The sequence below is a fragment of the Nerophis ophidion genome, linkage group LG18 (genome assembly GCF_033978795.1).
Source record: "Nerophis ophidion isolate RoL-2023_Sa linkage group LG18, RoL_Noph_v1.0, whole genome shotgun sequence".
Taxonomy (NCBI): domain Eukaryota; kingdom Metazoa; phylum Chordata; class Actinopteri; order Syngnathiformes; family Syngnathidae; genus Nerophis; species Nerophis ophidion.
This window is the reverse complement of record NC_084628.1, coordinates 10,730,901-10,752,947: the sequence shown is the minus strand read 5'-3', so window position 1 is coordinate 10,752,947 and position 22,047 is coordinate 10,730,901. Positions and strand designations below refer to the sequence as shown.

Below are 22,047 nucleotides of genomic sequence, written 5' to 3'. Positions count from 1 at the left end.
GATATATACATTTTTTTGGCATATATTAATTTTATTTGCAGTTTAATTCCAACAGATGACAATTATGAAACACTAACAAAGCATCAGTGTTGTGTCAAGACAGCTAGTGAGTGTGCAACACGCTCACTGAGGCATCCTTCACCCGTTGCTACCCTGTGGTGTATCAGACAGAAAATGAATAGCCCAAGCACTGCTGACTGTAGCGAATTACAACCCCCAAGTTTTAAATGTCCTGTTCTATTGTGAGCATGTATCCTCTAATATTACAATATTATGTTTGTAAGCAAGTACTTACTGACAAAGTAGTCTGAGGTATAACGGGATTCCTGGAAGTTGGAGGTCAGTCCGTTGTTGGGGTAATGCTTTGTATCCTCTTTATGAAAAATAGATAGAGAATGAGCGTCAGTGACCTCCACATTGATTTTATGTATCACGTAACTGCATGCAGCATCGTAAAAGATTAATGACATGAGCGAACACGCGCCTTCCTGTTCGTCTCTTGTTACTACAGCAAATGCAGACGAAAGGAATACAAGCAGCGATCGCATATCTTGGAGGTTTCTCTAACATTTACAGTTTGAGCTTACAGCACCGCCTTTCTCATTCCATAACAGGTCTTCCTATTTTTTCACTGTAAAAAGTCCCCAAATGCCATTGCGGTCTAACCTTTTTGAAGCATTTCCAAATGCTCCCAAAGGATGTCGCCCACAAAGTCGGGCGCCAAGTCCAGGAAGCGCTCCTTGCCCATGGCGCACAGGATCCCGCCGTTCATGCGGAATTTGTCAAAGTCCACGTTCTTCAGGCTGAACTCGTTCACGGTCCACGTTAGCCATGCCGCCACGTGGTTTTCGCTCCACTGTCTGGGGTCTGCAGAGGATCAGAAGGGGTGATCGTTTATTTAATACGTATCCTTTCGCCGAAAGCAGTGCTTCCCAGACTTTTTTCACCAAATACCACCATAATGACCAACAATAAAATACAGTATCGTAATAGGGCTGAGTATTCATTAAAAACAAGACAGAGGTTTGATTTAACAAATAATATTTTGGCCACTGGTTTGAACATTAACACTGTGTTTGAATACAGGAAAATAAAATACTGATTCTTTGGCGTACCACAGTTTGAGAATCCCTGGTCTGAGTTAGGGCTCGGCGATAGCGGGTTTGTCTCTGTGCGATATAGAAAATTACTATATCGTGATATTCAAGTACACATTCTCATGCAGTTGCTTTAGATGCTGGCTATACACTACAGGCTCTTCCCACTCCTTCTTGTCTCTCCTTCTCACAGACAGCAAGCCTACCTTCTTACATACGTCACATACAAGTGCTTACTCTGCATGTCAACATCGCCATTCGGTGCCACACCAACAAAATGCAGAACCAACCATTTCCACATCAACACGGTATGAAAAAAATAGCGAACAACATAAGGAGATAACGTCCCTAGGAACCTACCACATAGCGACTTGATTTCCTATTATGCAGCTCATTTTTATATGACGGTTATTGAAATATCTTGTGTGACATCATGCACAAAAGTGCACTTTATTTGTTTTAAACTATTGTAGTGGCGTTCTGTAAAAAAGTGCACTTTAAATAAGTTGTTTTGATATGTCATCTCAGTGACATCATGCACAAAAGTGCACTCATAGCTTGTTTTAAAATGTCTCTGATAATCTTGCACTTTCTGTTTCGAAATGACATGAATGTTTGTGCCACTGCATAATAACTGTTTAATAATTGCAGTTTTGGTCAATTCACTTAGTTGTGATTTCCCTCTGCATGAAAGTTTAAAATGAGCATATATTAATGCAGTATGAAGTAGAATGTTTTAATGTAGACACATAGAATCAACATACTGCTGTGATTATATGCATCAAGTGTTCATTCAAGGCTAAGGCAAAATATCGAGATATAAATGGTGTATCGTGACATGGCCTAAAAATATCAAGATATTTAAAAAAGGCTATATCGCCCAGACTAGGGCTGGGCGATAAAACGATAATATATATTGCGATAGACATTTGATCAATATTTCGATAATTTCACTGAGTTCTGTTGGAAAAAAATAGGAAGAAAGGCCTCTCGACCTGAGGCTGAACCGCAAGGCATTCTGGGAAATGCTAACAGGAAAAATGAAAAATAAAAAAGCAACAACGGCTAGCTGACGACGAGGAGTGAAACGAAACGGGAATATGAGTGCAGCAGCACGAGAGGAAATTGCAAATAAAAAAGGAAACGTCACATCACCAGTTTGGCAGTATTTTGGATTTTTTAAGTCCGATACGAATCAGAGTAATACTGTCTGCAAACTTTGCAAGGTCGTCGGTTTGATTTTTCCATAAATGACTGAAGAGGGTAACAGGTTTGTTTTGTCACAGATGTTCAGACGCAAGTGTATTCCAATGTTTACAATATTCTGTAAGACATGTTTGTCGCTGTTGTCTTGGATCCGCTTGAACTGAACTCTCGCGGCTGTGTTGGAGCCACTATGGATTGAACTTCCACAGTATCATGTTAGACCCGCTCGACATCCATTGCTTTCGGTCCCCTAGAGGGGGGGGGGGTTGCCCACATCTGAGGTCCTCTCCAAGGTTTCTCATAGTCAGCATTGTCACTGGCGTCCCACTGGATGTGAATTCTCCCTGCCCACTGGGTGTGAGTTTTCCTTGCCCTTTTGTGGGTTCTTCCGAGGATGTTGTAGTCGTAATGATTTGTGCAGTCCTTTGAGACATTTGTGATTTGGGGCTATATAAATAAACATTGATTGATTGATTGATTGATTGTTTTATGCTTGCTTAATGTGACTTATTTATTTGCATATATTTTTACCAATATGGCTTTAAAGCCTGAGTTGTACACTACTAATTTCTTAATTACAATACTTTGCACATTTTGTTGGATTAAGCATTTATTTAATGTCAATACTTGCACATCGACCAGTATTTTCATTTATTTGACTGTTTTTCATAATGCTGACCTCGCTCTAAAGGTTAAAGGTTATATTTAAAATAAAAGTATTTAAATACAGCCTTTTTTCTCCTGGTCTTTATTTAGAATAGTTTTTTTTTTTTTTTTTAATCAATAATTATCGATATCGACTGATATGAAACACTTATATCGTGATACATTTTTTGTCATATCGCCCAGCCTTAGCCCAGACCTAGTCTAGGTGATACTTTTAGGTATACCTGCTCACAGCCAGTCAGTTGGACTCTAACAATGAGGCATACGTGGATATATGTTGAAGAGGTTCATTTAGCCTGCTGCTGTGTTTATAAATGGTTGATTTACATAGGCTAGTAAGGTAAAGTTTTGTACCTGACAAGTTTCGGCTAGGCTACCTTGCTTCTGCAGCCTTCATCAGAGGTGTCACGGGATGTTAACGTGACGTTATCTCTGACGTGTTATATGGATTGTTCCATCCCACCTGAAGTGCTGGGATAGCGGTGTCCCCCTACCCCCGGCGCACACGTCTTCAGGTGGGATGGAACAATCCATATAACAAGTCACGATAACATCACGTGACACCTTTAACCTGTTTAACGTGGACCCTGACTTAAACACGTTTTAAAACCTATTCGGGTGTTACCATTTAGTGGTCAATCGTACGGAATATGTACTGTACTGTGCAATCTACTTATAAAAGTTTCAATCAATCAATCAAACCTCAGATGAAAGCATCAGAGGCAAGGTAGCCGAAACTTGTCAGGTACAAAACTTCACCTTTCTAGCCTATATAAATTAACCATTCATAAATACGTGGATATAAACACGCAAGATGAGATATGCTTGCACAATGACAAACAAACAACAGGCCCTGGAATAGGAAGCCACCTAATGACTTCCGTGTCTACATTGGAACACGTGAAGGTCATCCGTTGCAAAAGCAACGCATTAAAACTCAAAGTAGCTGATAAATGTACAAGCGAGATTTACGACCGTACCTTTGGGGATGCCCAGCCGCTGTTGTTCTTTGGTGAAGCCGCTGAACGTGGCCTTCAGAGCTTGGGACATCATCTCTTTGCTTCCGGGAGTTAGCAAGGGAATATCGCCACACTCCGGATCTGCAATTCACAAATACAGATATCGATATTAGATATCAGTCTATAGACAGACACACACAAAAATAAAAACAAAGCATCATAAATGCTTTAATATTTGTGTTTACTTCCCTAAACCGCAAAGAGAATGGAGCGTTAATTGGAAGTAGGCAACAATTGTTATTCATTTTTAAACTTCATGGATGCATGAAATGTTGTAACAGCGCTTAAGTGCAAACTGCTGAGCAAGCATTAAAATAGCTGGAAAAAAACAGTACAGAAAATGTAATATGCATAACATCGCCATCTTGTAACAACAATAACATAGGGAAGTTGCCTACAGCCACATGTAATAATGCAATAATGGGAATATTTATGGTAAGCTTCATCATGGTATCTGGTTTGTTATTAGTTGGACTGGGATTTGACGTAAAGAGAATGTCTATTCGCAAGGTCAGAACTCCTGTTGGTCAGAATAAGGCAGAATAATTATTTTTGATTTTTAATTGTTTTGGGGGCCACATTTTGCAGAAAGCTAAGGACCGGGAGGCGGGACATCTCCTTTCACTACTTGTCTTGTTTTGTATATTCATGTAGACCTTTGATTGTGGTCTATTTATTTTGTCGTAGTTACATGAGAGTTCTGCAAAAAAGATAGTCAAAGACCATCTCTTTAACAGCACAGTAGTTTTTACAAATCTGCCACACAAATGTGAGTCTCAACATTTTTATGAACCGAACTCACAGGCCACAATTTGAGTAAAGTTAAAGAACCACCCATAGTCCAACTTATGGGTATCAACCAATGGCTACTGCACTGTAAGTGGACCTTGATAAAAACTACTGCACTTTATATACTTCTGCACTTTAAATGAAGCTGCTAAAATACTGTAAGTTGACTGCCCACTGATTTGTAACTCACATACCCTCTATGTATTGTACTTGTATTTTTATCATTATGTTGTTTATCATTATGTCATTTGAATATTGTTGTGTATTTTCAATCCTGTGTAATTTTATTGTGGATGCTAGATGCACCATAAAAGAACAACAGATGGAAATAAGCATGGTGCTAAATCTGGTGCAGCTGCCTCCTTGATGTAACTGCACATTGTGACAAACAAACAAACACACACACTAAGTGTGGTGAAATTAACCACACACTAAGATTGGTCAAATTAACCGCTGCATTTGACCCATCCTCTTGTTCCACCCCCTGGGGGATGAGGTGAGCAGTGAGCAGCAGTGGTGGTCGCGCTCGGGAGTCATTTTGGTGATTTAACCCCCAATTCCAACCCTTTGATGCTGAGTGCCAAGCAGAGAGGAAATGAGTCCCATTTTTATAGTCTTTGGTATGACTCGGCCGGGGTTTGAACTCACAACTAGAAAAGTCCGATAATATCGGCCGATAAATGCTTTAAAATAATATCAGTTTCAAAATGATCAGTATCTGTTTTTCAAAACAATTAAATGTATGACTTTTTAAAATGCCGCCATGTACATGGATGTACAAAGAAGAACAGAGCGCCAATAAACCTTAAAGACACTGTCTTTGCATTCCGGCCCAGTCACACAATATCTACGGCTTTTTACACACACAAGTGAATGCAAGCATACATGATCAACAGCCAGACAGGTCATACTGAGGGTGGCCGTATAAACAACTTTAACACTGTTACAAATACGCGCCACACTGTGAACCCACACCAAACAAGAATAACAAACACATTTCGGGAGAACATCCGCACCGTAACACAACATAAACACAACAGAATAAATACCCAGAACCCCTTGCAGCATTAACCCTTCCGGGACGCTACAATATACACCCCTGCTACCCACTACCCCCCCACTTTAGTGTTGTTAGTTTCCCAAGTTATGATCTGAACCCAGCTCGCCAGTTGAATAGAATATTGCAATTGTTTTCCTTCTTTAGGCCGCGAACAAGTCGAGACTGAATCAACCGTGTCGAAAAAGAAACCTTGGAGATTGAATAGGCCATGTTAAGCTCGTCTAGCAATAGCTGTCACCTGGTCCTTAGGAAAACAAACAGCGGACTTTTATTTGCTATTTTTCTACGGCGCATTCCACCACAGAGCAGCAACGCCTGGTGCCCATCAGTGACACCCTGACCCCTCCTCAGCCCTCCTACCACGCTGCCCCCCCCTCCCGGACACAGTGGACCCACTGTCGCAACACCAAGCATGGGGTCAAACCCTGAGAGGGGTCACGGGGGTCAGGGGATGAGGTGGTGATGTCATCGAGGCTAGGGAGGTGGGCCGTCTTGAGGGTCTGGGTCGCGCACACTGGGCTCACTGTTCTCTGCTCACAGCCAGTGGGCACCCCCAGTGGGGAACAGGACTCCCTTTGATGCCTTTAAACAGAGCCTGATGACTCGGGCGGGCCTAATTAGATTGAGAAGACGAGAGAAGTGTGGGACATGATGAAGAAACAATGGGGAAGACCCCACCCCCAAACCAGCACCAGCCCTAGAACAGACCGCTCAAAACTAACTGGGCAAAGACCATTGACTCGCAAATAGCCACATGGAACTGTAGTCACTGCGATGACTCTTTTAAGTGTGTCCGTAGACACACTGTGTTCTATTAGTACCGCCAGTCAGACATCCACTGATAAGATGTGAGTATAAGCGTTAACGTTTAACTTGACCGGGTTCTTTGAAGATGCATCATCGGTTCACATGAGGCTTCTTGCATTGTTGCATTCCTAGTAAAAGCAATCCACAGAACTTTAATGTACAAGGTTCGAATTCAAACTGTAAATAATTAAACTTAAGAGACCGATATATAACTTGGGGAAACTATAATTGTGTGTTCGCATTAATGGTAGTGCTAAAATCACTAAAAAGCAGGTTTTTCCCAAATTCGTGAGATTGTTGTTTTCATTTGTAGCTAATTAGAACAGTATACCGAACATATTGTAAGGACCAAAGTATCCCAGTCAACATGCATACTGCTGAGAAGTGTATTGTAAACAACATGAGTTTCATGCGCAAAGTTAAAGTACAACTGATAGTCACACACACACTAGATATGGTGAAATTACCCTCTGCATTTGACCCAGCCCCTTGTTCCACCCCCTGGGAGGTGAGGGGAGCAGTGAGCAACAGCAGTGGTCGCGCTCGGGAATCATTTTGGCGATTCAACCCCCATTCCAGTGCCAAGCAGGGTCCCATTTTTATAGTCTTTGGTATGACTTGACCGGGGGATTTGAACTCACAACCTACCGACCTCAGGGCGGACACTCTAACTACAGAGCAAGGATCATTTTAAAAAGTGCATGGAGAGGTAGATAAAACTGCTGGACGCTAAATGCAGCTAAAACCATAGTGAGGAGTTAAAGAAATAGCCACGGATGTTAATCTGACTCTGCACCTATTATGGACCGATACTTTTGGTAGACTAAATTATAGCATAAAAGTACATTTTTGCAGTGCAGTAACTTATATCAGCCATGCTGTGAAGTTTTGAAAAGGCTAGCTTTAGTGCTAACTAGAGATGTCCGATAATATCGGACTGCCGATATTATCGCCCGATAAATGTTTTGAAATGTAAGAAATTATCGGTATCGGTTTCAAAAAGTAAAATGTATGACTTTTTAAAACACCGTTGTACTCCCGAATTTCAGTACCGCTCCCGAAAATCTCCCGGGGCAAACCTTTTCCCAAATTTCTCCCGATTTCCACGCAGACAACAATATTGGGGGCGTGCCTTAAAGGCACTGCCTTTGCGTGCCGGCCCAGTCACACTACATATACGGCGTTTCAGACACACAAGTGAATGCAAAGCATACTTGGTCAACAGCTATACAGGTCACACTGAGGGTGACCGTATAAACAACTTTAACACTGTTTAGAAAATGTGCCAAACTGTGAACACAAACCAAACGAAAGAATTTCGGGAGAATATGCGCACCGTAACACAACAGAACAAATACCCAGAACCCCTTGCAGCACTAACACTTCCGGGACGCTATAATATACACCCACCTCCACCAAAATCAACCCCGCCCACGTCAATCTCCTCATGCTCTCTCAAGGAGAGCAAGTCCCAAATTCCCAGCTGCTGTTTTGAGGCATGTTAAAAAAAAATAATGCGCTTTGTGACTTAAATAATAAATATGGCAGTGCCATATTAGCATTTTTTTTCCATAACTTGAGTTGATTTATTTTGGAAAACCTTGTCACATCGTTTAATGCATCCAGCGGGGCAATACCACAAAATTAGGCATAATAATGTGTTAATTCCACGACTGTATATATCGGTATTGGTTGATTTCGGAATCGGTAATTAAGAGTTAGACAATATCGGAATATCGGGAAAAAAAACATTATCGGACATCTGTAGTGCTAACCTGTCCTTGTAGGATCATGGTCTTCTAGTCTAGACTGCACCACATGCTAAAATGAGCATTTTAAGAACATACAGTATATATTTATACGTCCAAGTGTTGTTGTAGGGGTACAGTTTCTTTAATTTAAAAAAAGGGGGAAAAAAAGCCATCTCGCTGCACTATAAAGCCACATGTTCATGCATCTTCTGGTGGTTTTGTCTGTGAGCCCAGCACACTCAGCGCCGTACGCTTCATGCCTGTCGTGACCACTCACTGACGTCTCGACCTCGTCTGGAATTCCCAGCAGCTGTCCCTCCTTTCGCCCGTGTAACCGACGTCTGTCTGCGTGTACTTGGGTCTCCCATTGGTTTATCTATGTCCCTCTCCTTCCTTTGACTGTAAAAAAGCGGTAGTTTTTCCCCACACTGTGTATATGCTTTGGTTATTTTGTACCAATATATCACTGGTAAACAACAGCAATGTTAACTACCATCGTAGGAAGCCAGCACGGTATATCATTTGCTGTAAAAAGATAGAATAAACACTGGTTTTGCAGGATCATACCAGCTGACACATGCATTTCCTTTCCGCTCTTTCCATTTGGAGTTAAATAAAACGTGCTGGCTCACAATAAAAACAAGCTTCCTTTTGAAAATATCTACATGTCGCAGATGCGACAGGGGGGCTCAGACAGTCTGCGCTTTGATGTTGAGCCCACAGGGCCAAACGTGGCTGCTGATTTAAGGTGGACTGTGCACGGTTTTGTCTGCACATTCGGATCGACTGTCGCTTTTATCAGCCCGACACCCCCAAATTGTAATTTGAAGTCCTGAACCCACTTTAGCCCTAAATCCTGCATCAAAGACTCCCTCTATAAGCTAGACAGTGCGTAAGAGTTGCCATTAAAACACTGAAATAAATGTGAGCTAAAGAAGGCTGAGTGTTAAATGGGAATCGTGAATTGATTAACGTGGACCCCAACTTAAACAAATTGAAAAACTTATTCGGGTGTTACCATTTAGTGGTCAATTGTATGGGATATGTACCGTACTGTGCAATCTACTAATAAAACAATCAATCAATAAAGTATTTATTTTGTTTCATTGGGGTAAAGGGGATAAGCCTTCATTAGTCCAATAGTAAATAAAGTATCTTCAATAAAACCATTATTCATGTTAACATTGTTTCTTATGCTGAAATTTGCTTCAATATGCCATGCTTTTTTGACTAGAGAGCACACCAGTAAATAAGCCGCACCCACTCAATTTTAGAAGAAAAAAACATTTTTGGAAGTGAAGTGAATTATATTTATACAGCACTTTTCTCTAGGGACTCAAAGCAGTTTTACATAGTGAAACCCAATAGCTAAGTTACATTTATATCAGTGTGGGTGGCACTGGGAGCAGGAGGGTAAAGTGCCTTGCCCAAGGATACAACGGCAGTGACTAGGATGGTGGAAGCGGGGATCGAACCTGGAACCCTCAAGATGCTGGCAGGGCTACTCCCCCCTATTTCCCAATATTAGCCGCACAGGACAATCAATCAATCAATCAATGTTTATTTATATAGCCCCAAATCACAAATGTCTCAAAGGACTGCACAAATCATTACGACTACAACATCCTCGGAAGATGTATATATTGTGAAAATAAATATTTACACAGAAACATTTTGTAAATATATATTTACATACCTTAATTGTTACCAAACAGTGCTTGGAACACAGAAGTAAAATAGCTGATCAAACAAAACAGAAAAGTCCACGTCATGGACCTGCTAGCTGTGAAAGGTAGCTCTCCTATCAGCTAAATAAACTCATTAGGTCACTGTTGACGTTTGGGTAAATTTCTCAGGGAATTTGTAAAACTGAAACAATACAAAAATAATGCCATTGTAAGTTAATAATACTAACAGACACTTGTTAACGTGTCAGGATATTATTTAATGCTAATAGCATGTAACAATTCACATGAACACACTATTATCAAGCATGTGATGGTTTAGTAAGGATGAAGTGTTGTAGTTATATTGTAAAACTTACAAACGTTGCTTGGAATGATGAATGAAGAAACATTGAATACTAGTAGATGGAACGGCACTTATAATTCCGGTTCAAGGCCCGGAAGAGAAGAATACTGTAGATGTGCACCTACAGCGAGCAAGATGGCTCCATAGCAAAAACAATAACAAACCTTTTATTTGTGTTGGTGTTTCTACTATATTGTAGCTGAGATAGGCGCCAGCGCCCCCCGCGACCCCAAAAGGGAATAAGCGGTAGAAAATGGATGGATGGATGGATGGGCATACAAAACATTATGGTCGTTAGCGAAGAAAAATCAATAGCAATTAGCGGGGTTTAAATCTTGGGAAAAAAGTAGCACCTGGTAGTCCGGAAAATACAGTACAAACTTTTCTATTAGCGCACCCTGTTCAAAAACCAATTAAGTTCGTAAATTGAAGTTCCACTGTGATTTCCAACAGGGCCAAGGAAAAATGTGTTCAGGGTAACAATTAAGTCTCCGTCTATCCCAGCTGACTTTGTGGGAAAAGCACGACACACCCCCTATTTTTTCAATTCAACTAAATGATGATTAATTTCTGTGCTGCATCACAGAAAATGGTAAATACCGGTTTAAACATGCAGCTGAATCACCCACCAATTTAGTCCAAACCTTTAGTGGTCATACAAGTAGAGATGTCCGATAATATCCGACTGTCGATATTATCGGCCAATAAATGCTTTAAAATGTAATATCGGAAATTATCGGGATCGGTTTCAAAAGGTAAAATGTATGACTTTTTAAAACGCCGCTGTAGGGAGTGGTACACGCACATAGGGAGAAATACAATAAACCTTAAAGGCGCTGCCTTTGTGTGCCGGCCCAGTCACATATATATCACGGATTTTCAAACACACAAGTGAATGCAAGGCATACTTGGTCAACAGCCATACATGTCACACTGAGGGTGGCCGTATAAACAACTTTAACACTGTTACACATATGCGCCACACTTTGAACCCGTACCAAACAAGAATGACAAACAAATTTCGGGAGAACACAACATAAACACAACAGAACAAATACCCAGAACACCTTGCAGCACTAACTTTTCCGGGACGCTACAATCTACACCCCCTGTCCCCCACGTACACATTTCGGGAGAACATCCGCACCGTAACACAACATAAACACATCAGAACAAATACCCAGGATACACAGAACAAAAACGCTTCTGTACGTAGTGGTACACGGACGTAGGGAGAAGTACAGAGCAGTTGCGTCTCCCAGTCATACTTGCCAACCGTCCCCATTTTCCCGGGAGACTCACGAATTTCAGTGCCCCTCCCGAAAATCTACCGGGTCAACCAGCCACCCGAATTCCTCCCAATTTCCACCCAGACAACAATATGGCACTGCCTTTGTGTGCCGGCCCAGTCACATAATATCTACAGCTTTTCAGACACACAAGTGAATGCAAGCATACTTGGTCAACAGCTATACAGGTCACACAGAGGGTGGCCGTATAAACAACTTTTTGTAACACTGTTACAAATATGCGCCACACTGTGAACACACACCAAACAAGAATGACAAACACATTTCGGGAGAATATCCGCACCGTAACACAACAGAACAAATACCCAGATTCCCTTGCAGCACTAACTATTACGGGAAGCTACAATATACACCCCCTTCTATCTCCTGCCCGCCCCCCCAACCCTGCCCACCTCAACCTCCTCATGCTGTCTTAGGGAGAGCATGTCCCAAATTCCAAGCTGCTGTTTTGAGGCATGTTAAAAAAAAAATAATGCCCTTTGTGACTTCAATAATAAATATGGCAGTGCCATGTTGGCAATTTTTTCCATAACTTGAGTTGATTTATTTTGGAAAACCTTGTTACATTGTTTAATGCATCCAGCGGGGCAGCACAACAAAATTAGGGATGATGATGTGTCAATTCTACGACTGTGTATATCGTAATCGGTAATTAAGAGTTGGAGAATATCGGCAAAAAACCCGTTATCGGGCATCTGTACTTACAAGCACATATTTGAGCAATGTTGGTTAAAAAAAAATACACCTGGCCAAACATCTTTGCAGGGGCACTGACCTTTCCTCTAATGATACTAAAACATCCGTGTCACACGTAAGTTAGCATGTATCGTCACCACAACCCCTGTGTTATTTACATCCGTGAGAAATACATGCAGATAGTTCAACAGAAGGTTGTAGGACTCTGATCAAAGTGTTGCAATTACTTACAACAACAACAAAAATCACTTTAACTTCAAATTGTCTCCATTGATTTGTTAATCTTCTACAAATTGACCAACAGACGAGTGCGGAAAGACTAATGGTAGCAGCGCCATCATCTCTGCGAATGAGCCATATGAAAGTTATCTGCGAGGACCTAATGTGCATCCATTAGTGGGAAGAGGGAGCGAGCGAGCATCATGCGAGACTGGATCTGGTAAATGACGCCCTGATAGGATTTCACTGGCTGCGAAGCCCATTAGAAACACAATGGTCAGTATGTGCCGCCGGTTTGAGCGTCCGCACCTTCTTGCTTTTCCGCATTAAAGCGTGGACAAAATGAGCGCCGTCCACTTAGCTAACATTACATGGGAGTGGCTTCCACATTCGACCGTCGAAAATAAAAGAATGGCCTCGAGTTGTTGTTTTTTTACGGCTGCTATTCTGAGAAATGAGTCGGTAGTTTAGACTGGATGCGCGGCAAAAAGGTATTGATCAGCCACACCCATAGTGCTATATCATGAGTAATGGGCAGGCTGAGGACAGTGTGTTGAGTTCCCATTGGGATGCCGCACCGGTGAAGTAACATTTCGGCTCTATTAAAGGCCTACTGAAACCCACTACTACCGACCACGCAGTCTGATAGTTTATATATCAATGATGAAATATTAACATTGCAACACATGCCAATACGGCCGGTTTAGTTTACTAAATTGCAATTTTAAATTTCCCGCTGAGTTTTTTGTTGAAAACATCGCAGAATGATGACGTGTACGCGTGACGTCAGGGACTGTCAGGCAATATTAGCGCAGCACTATTTGCGGCTAAAAGTCGTCTCTTTTCATCGCGCAATTAAATAGTATTCTGGACATCAGTGTTGCTGAATCTTTTGATATTTGTTCAATTAATAATGGAAGAGTCAAAGTAAAAAGATGGAGGTGGGAAGCCTTAGCCTTTAGCCACACAAACACACGGTGATTCCTTGTTTAAAATTCCCGGAGGTAAAGCTTTACTATGGATCAGAGCCGTCAAGCGAACATGGTTCCCGACCACTTGTCAACCGGCAGGTTTCGGTGAAAAAATTGTGGTAAAAGGTCGCCTCCTACCAGAGATAAACTGAGCTTGCGCCGTCCATGCAGCTGCCGTCGACTTCCCTCAGAGACTGGCCTCAAGACACCCGTGGACACACCCCTCCGACTATCAGGTACTATTTAATCTCACTAAAACACTAGCAACACAATAGAAACATAAGGGATTTCCCATAATTATTCTAGTAAATGTGTCAAAAATGCAATCGCCTTTTTTTTTTAAACGTTATTTTTATTTTTTTTCTAGTCCTTCGCTATCAATATCATCATCTACGAATCTTTCATCCTCGCTCAAATTAATGGGGAAATTGTCGTTTTCTCGGTCCAAAAAGCTCTTGCTGCTGGAGGCTCCCATTATAAACAATGTGAGGACGTGAGGAGCCCTCACCCTTGTGATGTCATCATCCGCGACTTCCGGTACAGGCAAGGCTTTTTTTATCAGCACCAAAAGTTGCAAACTTTATCGTCGATGTTCTCTACTAAATCCTTTCAGCAAAAATATGGCAATATCGCGAAATGATCAAGTCTGACACATAGAATGGACCCGCTATCCCCGTTTAAATAAGAAAATCTCATTTAAGTAGGCCTTTAAAGACGCTAAAACTGAAAAACAAACACGTGAACTGGACTAGCCCGTGCAGCGGAATCCTGAAGGCGTGGAAAATGAAATCCTTGCAAGCTTTGGGTGGACAAGAATGGGACGGGGGAGCATCCCGGCGAGGTGGGTGCTACATTAAGTACGGCCGGAGGATGAGTCACCGGGTCTGTCTGTAAGACGATCCCATGAACGGGAGAGGTCTCACAAGGCTCCCTCTCAGTGCGATGACATCACCGCGGGACCAGAGCCCATTACCAGAGCCTCCGGTGGAGACTCGCTTCCATTCATAAAGCCGCCGACTGCCCGGCCTCCGTTCTCAGTGATGCAATGATACAAGCGTCGCATGCGACCCGACCGTGCAACACAAAGGGACAATGTGCTTTTTCGAGCTATAATTAGCCTTGCAGTTTATTCAGTGAGGGGCTGTGGGTGGGGAAGGGGTGGAAGAGGAAGCGACGCAAAAAAAGGCCATCTTTGATTCTCTACGCCGGTGTATGTTGGAGTGTATAAGAGTCAATTTCCTGTGGCTAAGTTGCCACTTCCTGTGGGAAGTAGGGAGCCTTGTGGGTTCAGGTGAGGGTCAAGACACTTTAGATCCAGGACTGAGGTGTTTTTGAATATCCCACGTGAGTATATCAGAGATGCCCTTACTTCAAGCTAACAGGACAATTGGCCTTTTTAAAAAGGCCACAGCCGACCAGAGGTGATGGCTGAGACAGCCTTTGATGGAGATCCTATCGGGACCCCTGGGATCATAAACGTCCAGCGACATAAAGGGGGTCCATTCAGCACCGCGGGGTGATGGAGTGCCGGTTGAGGGCGGTAGTCTGGTTTTAAGAGAGCTGCTTGTTCGGACAGCTGTTTAGATTTTCAGCAAAGAGAAGGGCGACATTTGAATCGGTCCTAACGCCGTACTTGCCAACCTTCAGACCTCCGAATCTGGGAAATGGGTGGGGTGTTTGGTGGTAGCGGGGCGAGGAGGCATATTGTAGCGTCCCGGAAGTGTTAGTGGTGCAAGGGATTCTGGGTATTTGTTCTGTTGTGTTTATGTTGTGTTACGGTGCGGATGTTTTCCCGAAAAGTGTTTGTCATTCTTGTTTGGTGTTAGTTCACAGTGTGGCGCATATTTGTAACAGTGCTAAAGTTGTTCATACGGCCACCCTCAGTTGACAAAGTATGCTTTGCATTCACTCGTGTGTGTGTAAAAGCCGCATACATTATGTGACAGGGTTGGCACACTGTGTGTATATGGAGGAAAAGCGGACGTGATGACAGGTTGTATAGGACACTAAAGGCAGTGCCTTTAAGGCACGCCCCCAATATTGTTGTCCGGGCGGAAATAGGGAAAAACTTTTTGGGTGGGGCACTGAAATTCGGGAGTCTCTCGGGAAAATCGGGAGGGTCGGCAAGTATGCCTAACGCAGGACAGTAGTTTACATACACATCATTTATTTCTATCGTTCTTGTTTCAGGATGATATCATTGTACTTCAAGGATTTTTTTGGGCGGAATAGCTCGGTTGGTAGAGTGTCCGTGCCAGCAACTTGAGAGTTGCAGGTTCGATTCCCGCTTGTGCCATCCTAGTTACTGCCATTGTGTCCTTGGGCAAGACACTTTGCCCACCTGCTCCCAGTGCCACCTACACTGGTTTAAATGTAACTTAGATATTGGGTGTCACTATGTAAAGCGCTTTGAGTCACTTGAGAAAAGCGCTATATAAATATAATTCACTTCACAATTCACTTCAAGACTAAAATTGGGTGCGCAATTTGGAATGTGCCCTCAAAGTACACAAGTATAGACATGAAGTCACCTCAATCTTGTTAACAAATGGTACTCAAAGTGTCTTTTAGCTAAAACAAACGTTTTGTATCTCCCTACAACTGTCAGTGTCAATCAAAGGGTTTGTTTGGCAGCACTAACTGGATCAACTAATTATCAGAACCATGGATGGGTCCAAGGCGGTCAGTGGACATCTGATATCCATTTTTCAGCATATTCCAAGATTGTTCGGTAATTAAAATTCCATTCATAGTTATCTTTAAAGTTTTACAATATTAATTCAAATCGACCATGTGACCATGCTAACTTTAGTTGCCGACAACAAGCCGTCCGGGGCAAAACAAAAGGAAGTGAGTGACTTCCTAGTATACGCCGCCTGGTTCAGTCTCTGCTTTTTCTGCTCCGCCCGGGACTCAAACCCAGGTCGCTGGCATGAATCGAGCGTGCTAGCTACCGAGCTAAAAGCCCAAGCTACCAACCCCTTAGCCAGCACTGCTCTTGAGGTGGTCAGTGAGAGAGGTTTACCAATGTACACATGGCCCAGCCACATAGGCTTGTTGTTAAGTGGACTACTATCTTTTCATATATTAGCCATACTGGACTATAAACCGCGGATGTATACAAGTACGTTGTGAAATTAGGTTTTTACATAGAAATATTTTCTAAATCTTTATTTACATACCCAAAATGTTTCCAAACGGTGCCTGTAACATGGCAGTAAAACGGCTGAGGAAACAAAACAGAAAAGTCATTGAGGTTTTTATTCATACTTTGAGATGAAGTTCTCCCTTTTTAAAAAGGTTTATTTATCAGGATTCTTCTTCCTTGTACTTTATAAACATTTTGAGTTTAAACAGTTCCTTGAATTGGATCATTTTTGTACACAGTTTGATTTCTGTGCTTATTCATTCCAAAATTTAGACATTAGTAAAGAAAAATCCATTTAAAGTTTGGAAACAAAGTAGCTTCTTACAGTCTGTAAAATACGGTATTAAAGATGATATTTGCAACAAAGTTTGATAAGATCACTACTCAAGAAAGGTGGCAGCTGTACTCGTAAAATATTTTTTTTTACATCTTCATCTCATGAAGAAAAAACAAGCGCACACTTCCAGCCTGCGTTAAATCCCATTAACTTAACTTAACCCGACTTAAACAAATTGAAAACTTATTGGGGTGTTACCATTTAGTGGTCTATTGTACGGAATATGTACTGTACTGTGCAATCTACTAATAAAAGCGTCAATCAATCAATCAATCAATCAATCCTATCCAACACAATAAGAGTACCGGAAGAATTGCTTACATATTTACTGTTATTACCTTTGCGTTTGAAAAAACAGTATCTTAATGTGATTTCTAGTAATGAAATATTGTAATGCAATTACACTGGCCATTTTTGTATTTATTTAAACATTTTACTTTTGAGACACAAGCATCTTTAGACTGTCCAAAGTTCTTCATTGTGATGAGAACAATATTTAAGTGCGGATCCCATCAAATGGAATCTATTCGAGAATAATCACTAAAGAACATTATGAATCGTTTTAGGCAATTGGCCATGATACCCGGCTCTATGTATAAACATTAAAGACTGAAGATAAATAAATAGAGAGTCATGCTGAAGCAGTAAGTTTAATTCTTAGGCTAGTGGCCACTGCTATCTTCTAGCTGCCTTGCTGAAGAACACAAGTCTGTGATAGCGTACCGAGGCCAGTCTCGCTGACATCTGTCTTTGGCAATGAAACCGGAGTGGTCCCGGATCATCGTCACCACCGCCGCAGACACGCCGGCTACTGACACAGACAATGAGTGAGACTAATACCCCACGGCTGGATCTTACTGTCCTTCTATTTCCCCCGCATCAGTCTCTCAAATCATGTTAGTGATGATGTTGTAGTGCTGCTGTTTCTGATAAAGTCGAAGCAGGAGATGCTCAACCGTACTTTTTTCTTTGTGGTAAGTGGGGGAGAAAAACACTTTCAGCATGATTTGGATGTTTTTTTTCCCCTTTGTTGTTGCTTGTGTAACTGCAGAACTGCTTCAATGTGTGAAAAGACCTGTGGTTTAGGTGTGCCTCCAGTTTCAGTATTGCTCTTTTCACAGTCCATCAGCATTCTTCTACTTCATTACTTCAAGACAAGTACAATCACTGAGTGAAAGGCAATGAAAGGGAACACATCCGAAGATTTGCACAATAATTACGACCTTATTTTTTAACATTTTCAAACAGGGCAACATGGCCAATTTGCAAAAAAAATAATAATAAATTCATATCCACATTTTGCCCAGTTTTTTTTAATAAAGATATTTTAACAACATTACCTCCAAGACGGAAAGTGCCTTGCCACCTACTAAGAAAGTTATATTAATATATATGTATAAAACATTTATATTATATTTGATAGTGTTTAGGGATGGGCAATATTGCCTAAAATCAATTTTGTGATAATATGTACACATACATACATACACATATGTACAGTATATACACATTCATATACACACACACAGATATATATATATAAACAGAAACACACATACACACACACACATATATATATATATATATATATATACACATACAAACATATATACACACAAATGTATGTACACATACATATATACACACATATATATATGCACATACATACATATCAATCAATCAATGTTTATTTATATAGCCCCAAATCAAAAATGTCTCAAAGGACTGCACAAATCATTACGACTACAACATCATCGGAAGAACCCACAAAAGGGCAAGGAAAACTCACACCCAGTGGGCAGGGAGAATTCACATCCAGTGGGACGCCAGTGACAATGCTGACTATGAGAAACCTTGGAAAGGACCTCAGATGTGGGCAACCCCCCCTCTCTAGGGGACCGAAAGCAATGGATGTCGAGCGGGTCTAACATGATACTGTGAAAGTTCAATCCATAGTGGCTCCAACACAGCCGCGATAGTTCAGTTCAAGCGGATCCAAGACAGCAGCGAGAGCCCCGTCCACATACATATGTATATACACTTACATATATACATATATATATATACATACATACATATACACATATGCGTGTGAGACCATTCTTTTATTTTAAACCTGCGATGAGGTGGCGGCTTGTCCAGGGTGTACCACGTCCACCACCCGAATGCAGCTGAGATAAGCTCCAGCCCCCCCGGGACCCCAAAAGGGACAAACTGTAGAAATGGATGGATGGATTTTTATATATATATATAATGCAGCTTCCTGCGATAACAATATATGTCACCTATATATTATTTCGTATGTATGCATTCTACCTGTGTCCAAGTACTTGCGCGTAAACGATTTTTTGGAAATAAAATTTAAATAAAAGGTTGATCCGATTCTATACTTGATATTTGTATCAGTCGTCCTAAATGTGTTTATATTCAAGAGCTCTAGTTTAGCAGTTAACATAGCTTATTGTATCCTATGGTGTGTACTTAAGCATGTTTATCTATTCCTCGTTTTCCAGTGACAATGATATTTCTGCTAAATGAAGTTTGTGTGCCACTATGGAGGTGAGAATTGCGGTTGAATGTTAGCTGCTCGCGTGGACCCTAAAGTGCAGTCGCTGTCAAATTTGCGGGACACAGTAAAATTGCGTCATTATCACGATACAACAATATTTTAGTTTTCATAGTTTTCATAACATGGTCACTACTGCCTACTTTGTCTTGTATATTCTTATTTTACTGTTATATTTTTATTCCCATTGTTGCTTTTTAGTTTTTATTCTTATTGTAATATTTCTCTATTTTGTTTCCATTTAAACCCCCATTATTTACTTTTTACTTTTATTTAAATTGATCTCAACTCTCTACACTGCTGCTGGAATTTTAATTTTCCTGAAGGAACTCTCCTGAAGGAATCAATAAAGTACTATCTATCTAACTATCTATCTATGATATGTTTATGTTTAGACACTCAGTTAAGTTGCTTATTTACTTTTTACTTAGTTACATAAGCTGAATATTTAATATGTATGCAATTAATGAACTTTGTTAAACGTAACCTCAAAAGGCCTTAGTGGCCACATGTGTGGACAGCCCCTTTTAGCTCTCATTTCCAAAATTGTGTATACTACTGATTTGAGGTCTTATGCAGACATATGTACACCTATCTAGTGGTGTCAGAAGAGTATACATTAAATGGAATTTGGAAAAAAAAGTAATATAAAAAAAAGAATTAATATGTCACTAAACATGAAGTACGCATTTGTTACTTATGGACTAAGTACATCATATAAAAAGATGATTTTTAGTTTTTATTCTAATTAGGGTCCAGTAAGCCCAAATAGCAAAGAGAAATAAAAAAAAAATCATGTAAACAAACAGCTTGGGCCTTAAGAGGTTAAAGCAATGTTGTGATGACTTGTTTATTAGTTTAAACTCAAAATAATGCCATGGCTTTCTTTGTTTAAGGTTATCAACCTAATCACCCTCTAATTAACCCTACAATAAGCTGGAAAAGAAAAGAAAGGAAAATATTTGAGTTGTTTTTGCGTTCTAAGGACCAAGGCCCTTTTCAAGTTGGGACAAAGAACTGGGGAAATTACCGTATTTTTCGGAGTATAAGTCGCCAAGGAGTAGAAGTCGCACCTGCCGAAAATGCATAATAAAGAAGGAAAAAAACATACAGTATATAAGTCGCACTGGAGTATAAGTCGCATTTTTGGGGGAAAATGTATTTGATAAAACCCAACACCAAGAATAGACATTTGAAAGGCAATTCAAAATAAATAAAGAATAGTGAACAACAGGCTGAATAAGTGTACGTTATATGAGGCATAAATAACCAACTGAGAAGGTGCCTGGTATGTTAACGTAACATATTATGGTAAGTCATTCAAATAACTTTAACATACAGAACATGCTATAAGTTTACCAAACAATCTGTCACTCCTAATTGCTAAATCCGATTAAATCTTAAAAGTCTAGTCTCTTACGTGAATGAGCTAAATAATATTATTTAATATTTTACGGTAATGTGTTAATCATTTCCCACATAAGTTGCTCCAGAGTATAAGTCGCACCCCGGCCAAACTATGAAAAAATATGCGACTTACAGTCCGAAAAATACGGTAAACACAACTTGACAGTTAAAAACCACACAACTTGAGAGTTGATAACACAACTTGAACAGTTAACCACACAACTTGACAATATTAAAAGCTTTATCTTCAGCCAAGTGTATCTGATTTGTATTGTCTATATCGAGCAAACCTAATTTCATTTATTTTGCGCATTTTCACACACCTGAAGTGATTTGCATTTCATTAAGCCCTCAAGTACTCCACCAAACAGGCATTGAAACTTATACATCAGCTTCTGTAGTAAAAACCTCCTGAGAACCAGCGTCTTCTGCAGTAGACAAATGTTTTTGTTCATTTGTCAAAGTTACAAATATTTGAAAAATATATATATAATGGCGCAAGACACGTGACAGAGGACGCTGGGTCTCAGGATGGGCGAAGAGTCCACTTTCAAGGACATGAATCACTGATTTCTACATAAAGACAAGTGAGAAAAATCACATGAATCCTTGTGTGTTTGGTACTTAACGTACTGAAAGGGTTATATTGTGAGTCATTGGGCAACAATGCAACCAGACGTGGACAGTGTTTTCATCATGACCAGTCACATTGACGGTGTGACTCTCATGACACCGCACAAACACACACAAACACACACACACTGAAGGGATGAGTCAGAGAGACCTGCATCAATGATACATTCAAATCAAAACCATCTCTCATTGCACAACACTCACTTGTAACTTTCCACTAATCTGCCCGACTTGTTCGGACTTTTTTTTTTTTTTTTTTATGAGTTGGTTGAATGCAAATCGAGAAAACTTATCTTAAAAGAAGGCGAGCATAAAAAGAGAGATGTTGCCAGAT

At 40.7% G+C, this 22,047-nt stretch overlaps 1 protein-coding gene across 2 annotated transcripts in view; it reads right to left on the bottom strand.

The window, feature by feature from the left end:
* Nucleotides 1-22,047, bottom strand: part of ets1 (v-ets avian erythroblastosis virus E26 oncogene homolog 1) — a 146,775-nt gene that overhangs the window by 27,558 nt on the left and 97,170 nt on the right. For both annotated transcript variants that reach the window (XM_061878743.1, XM_061878744.1), the window contains 3 exons: nucleotides 3,950-4,069; nucleotides 667-867; nucleotides 296-373 (listed from right to left, as the gene is read on the bottom strand). In XM_061878743.1, coding sequence (XP_061734727.1) covers nucleotides 296-373; nucleotides 667-867; nucleotides 3,950-4,069 — 399 coding nt within the window. The remainder of the gene's footprint in view (nucleotides 1-295; nucleotides 374-666; nucleotides 868-3,949; nucleotides 4,070-22,047) is intronic.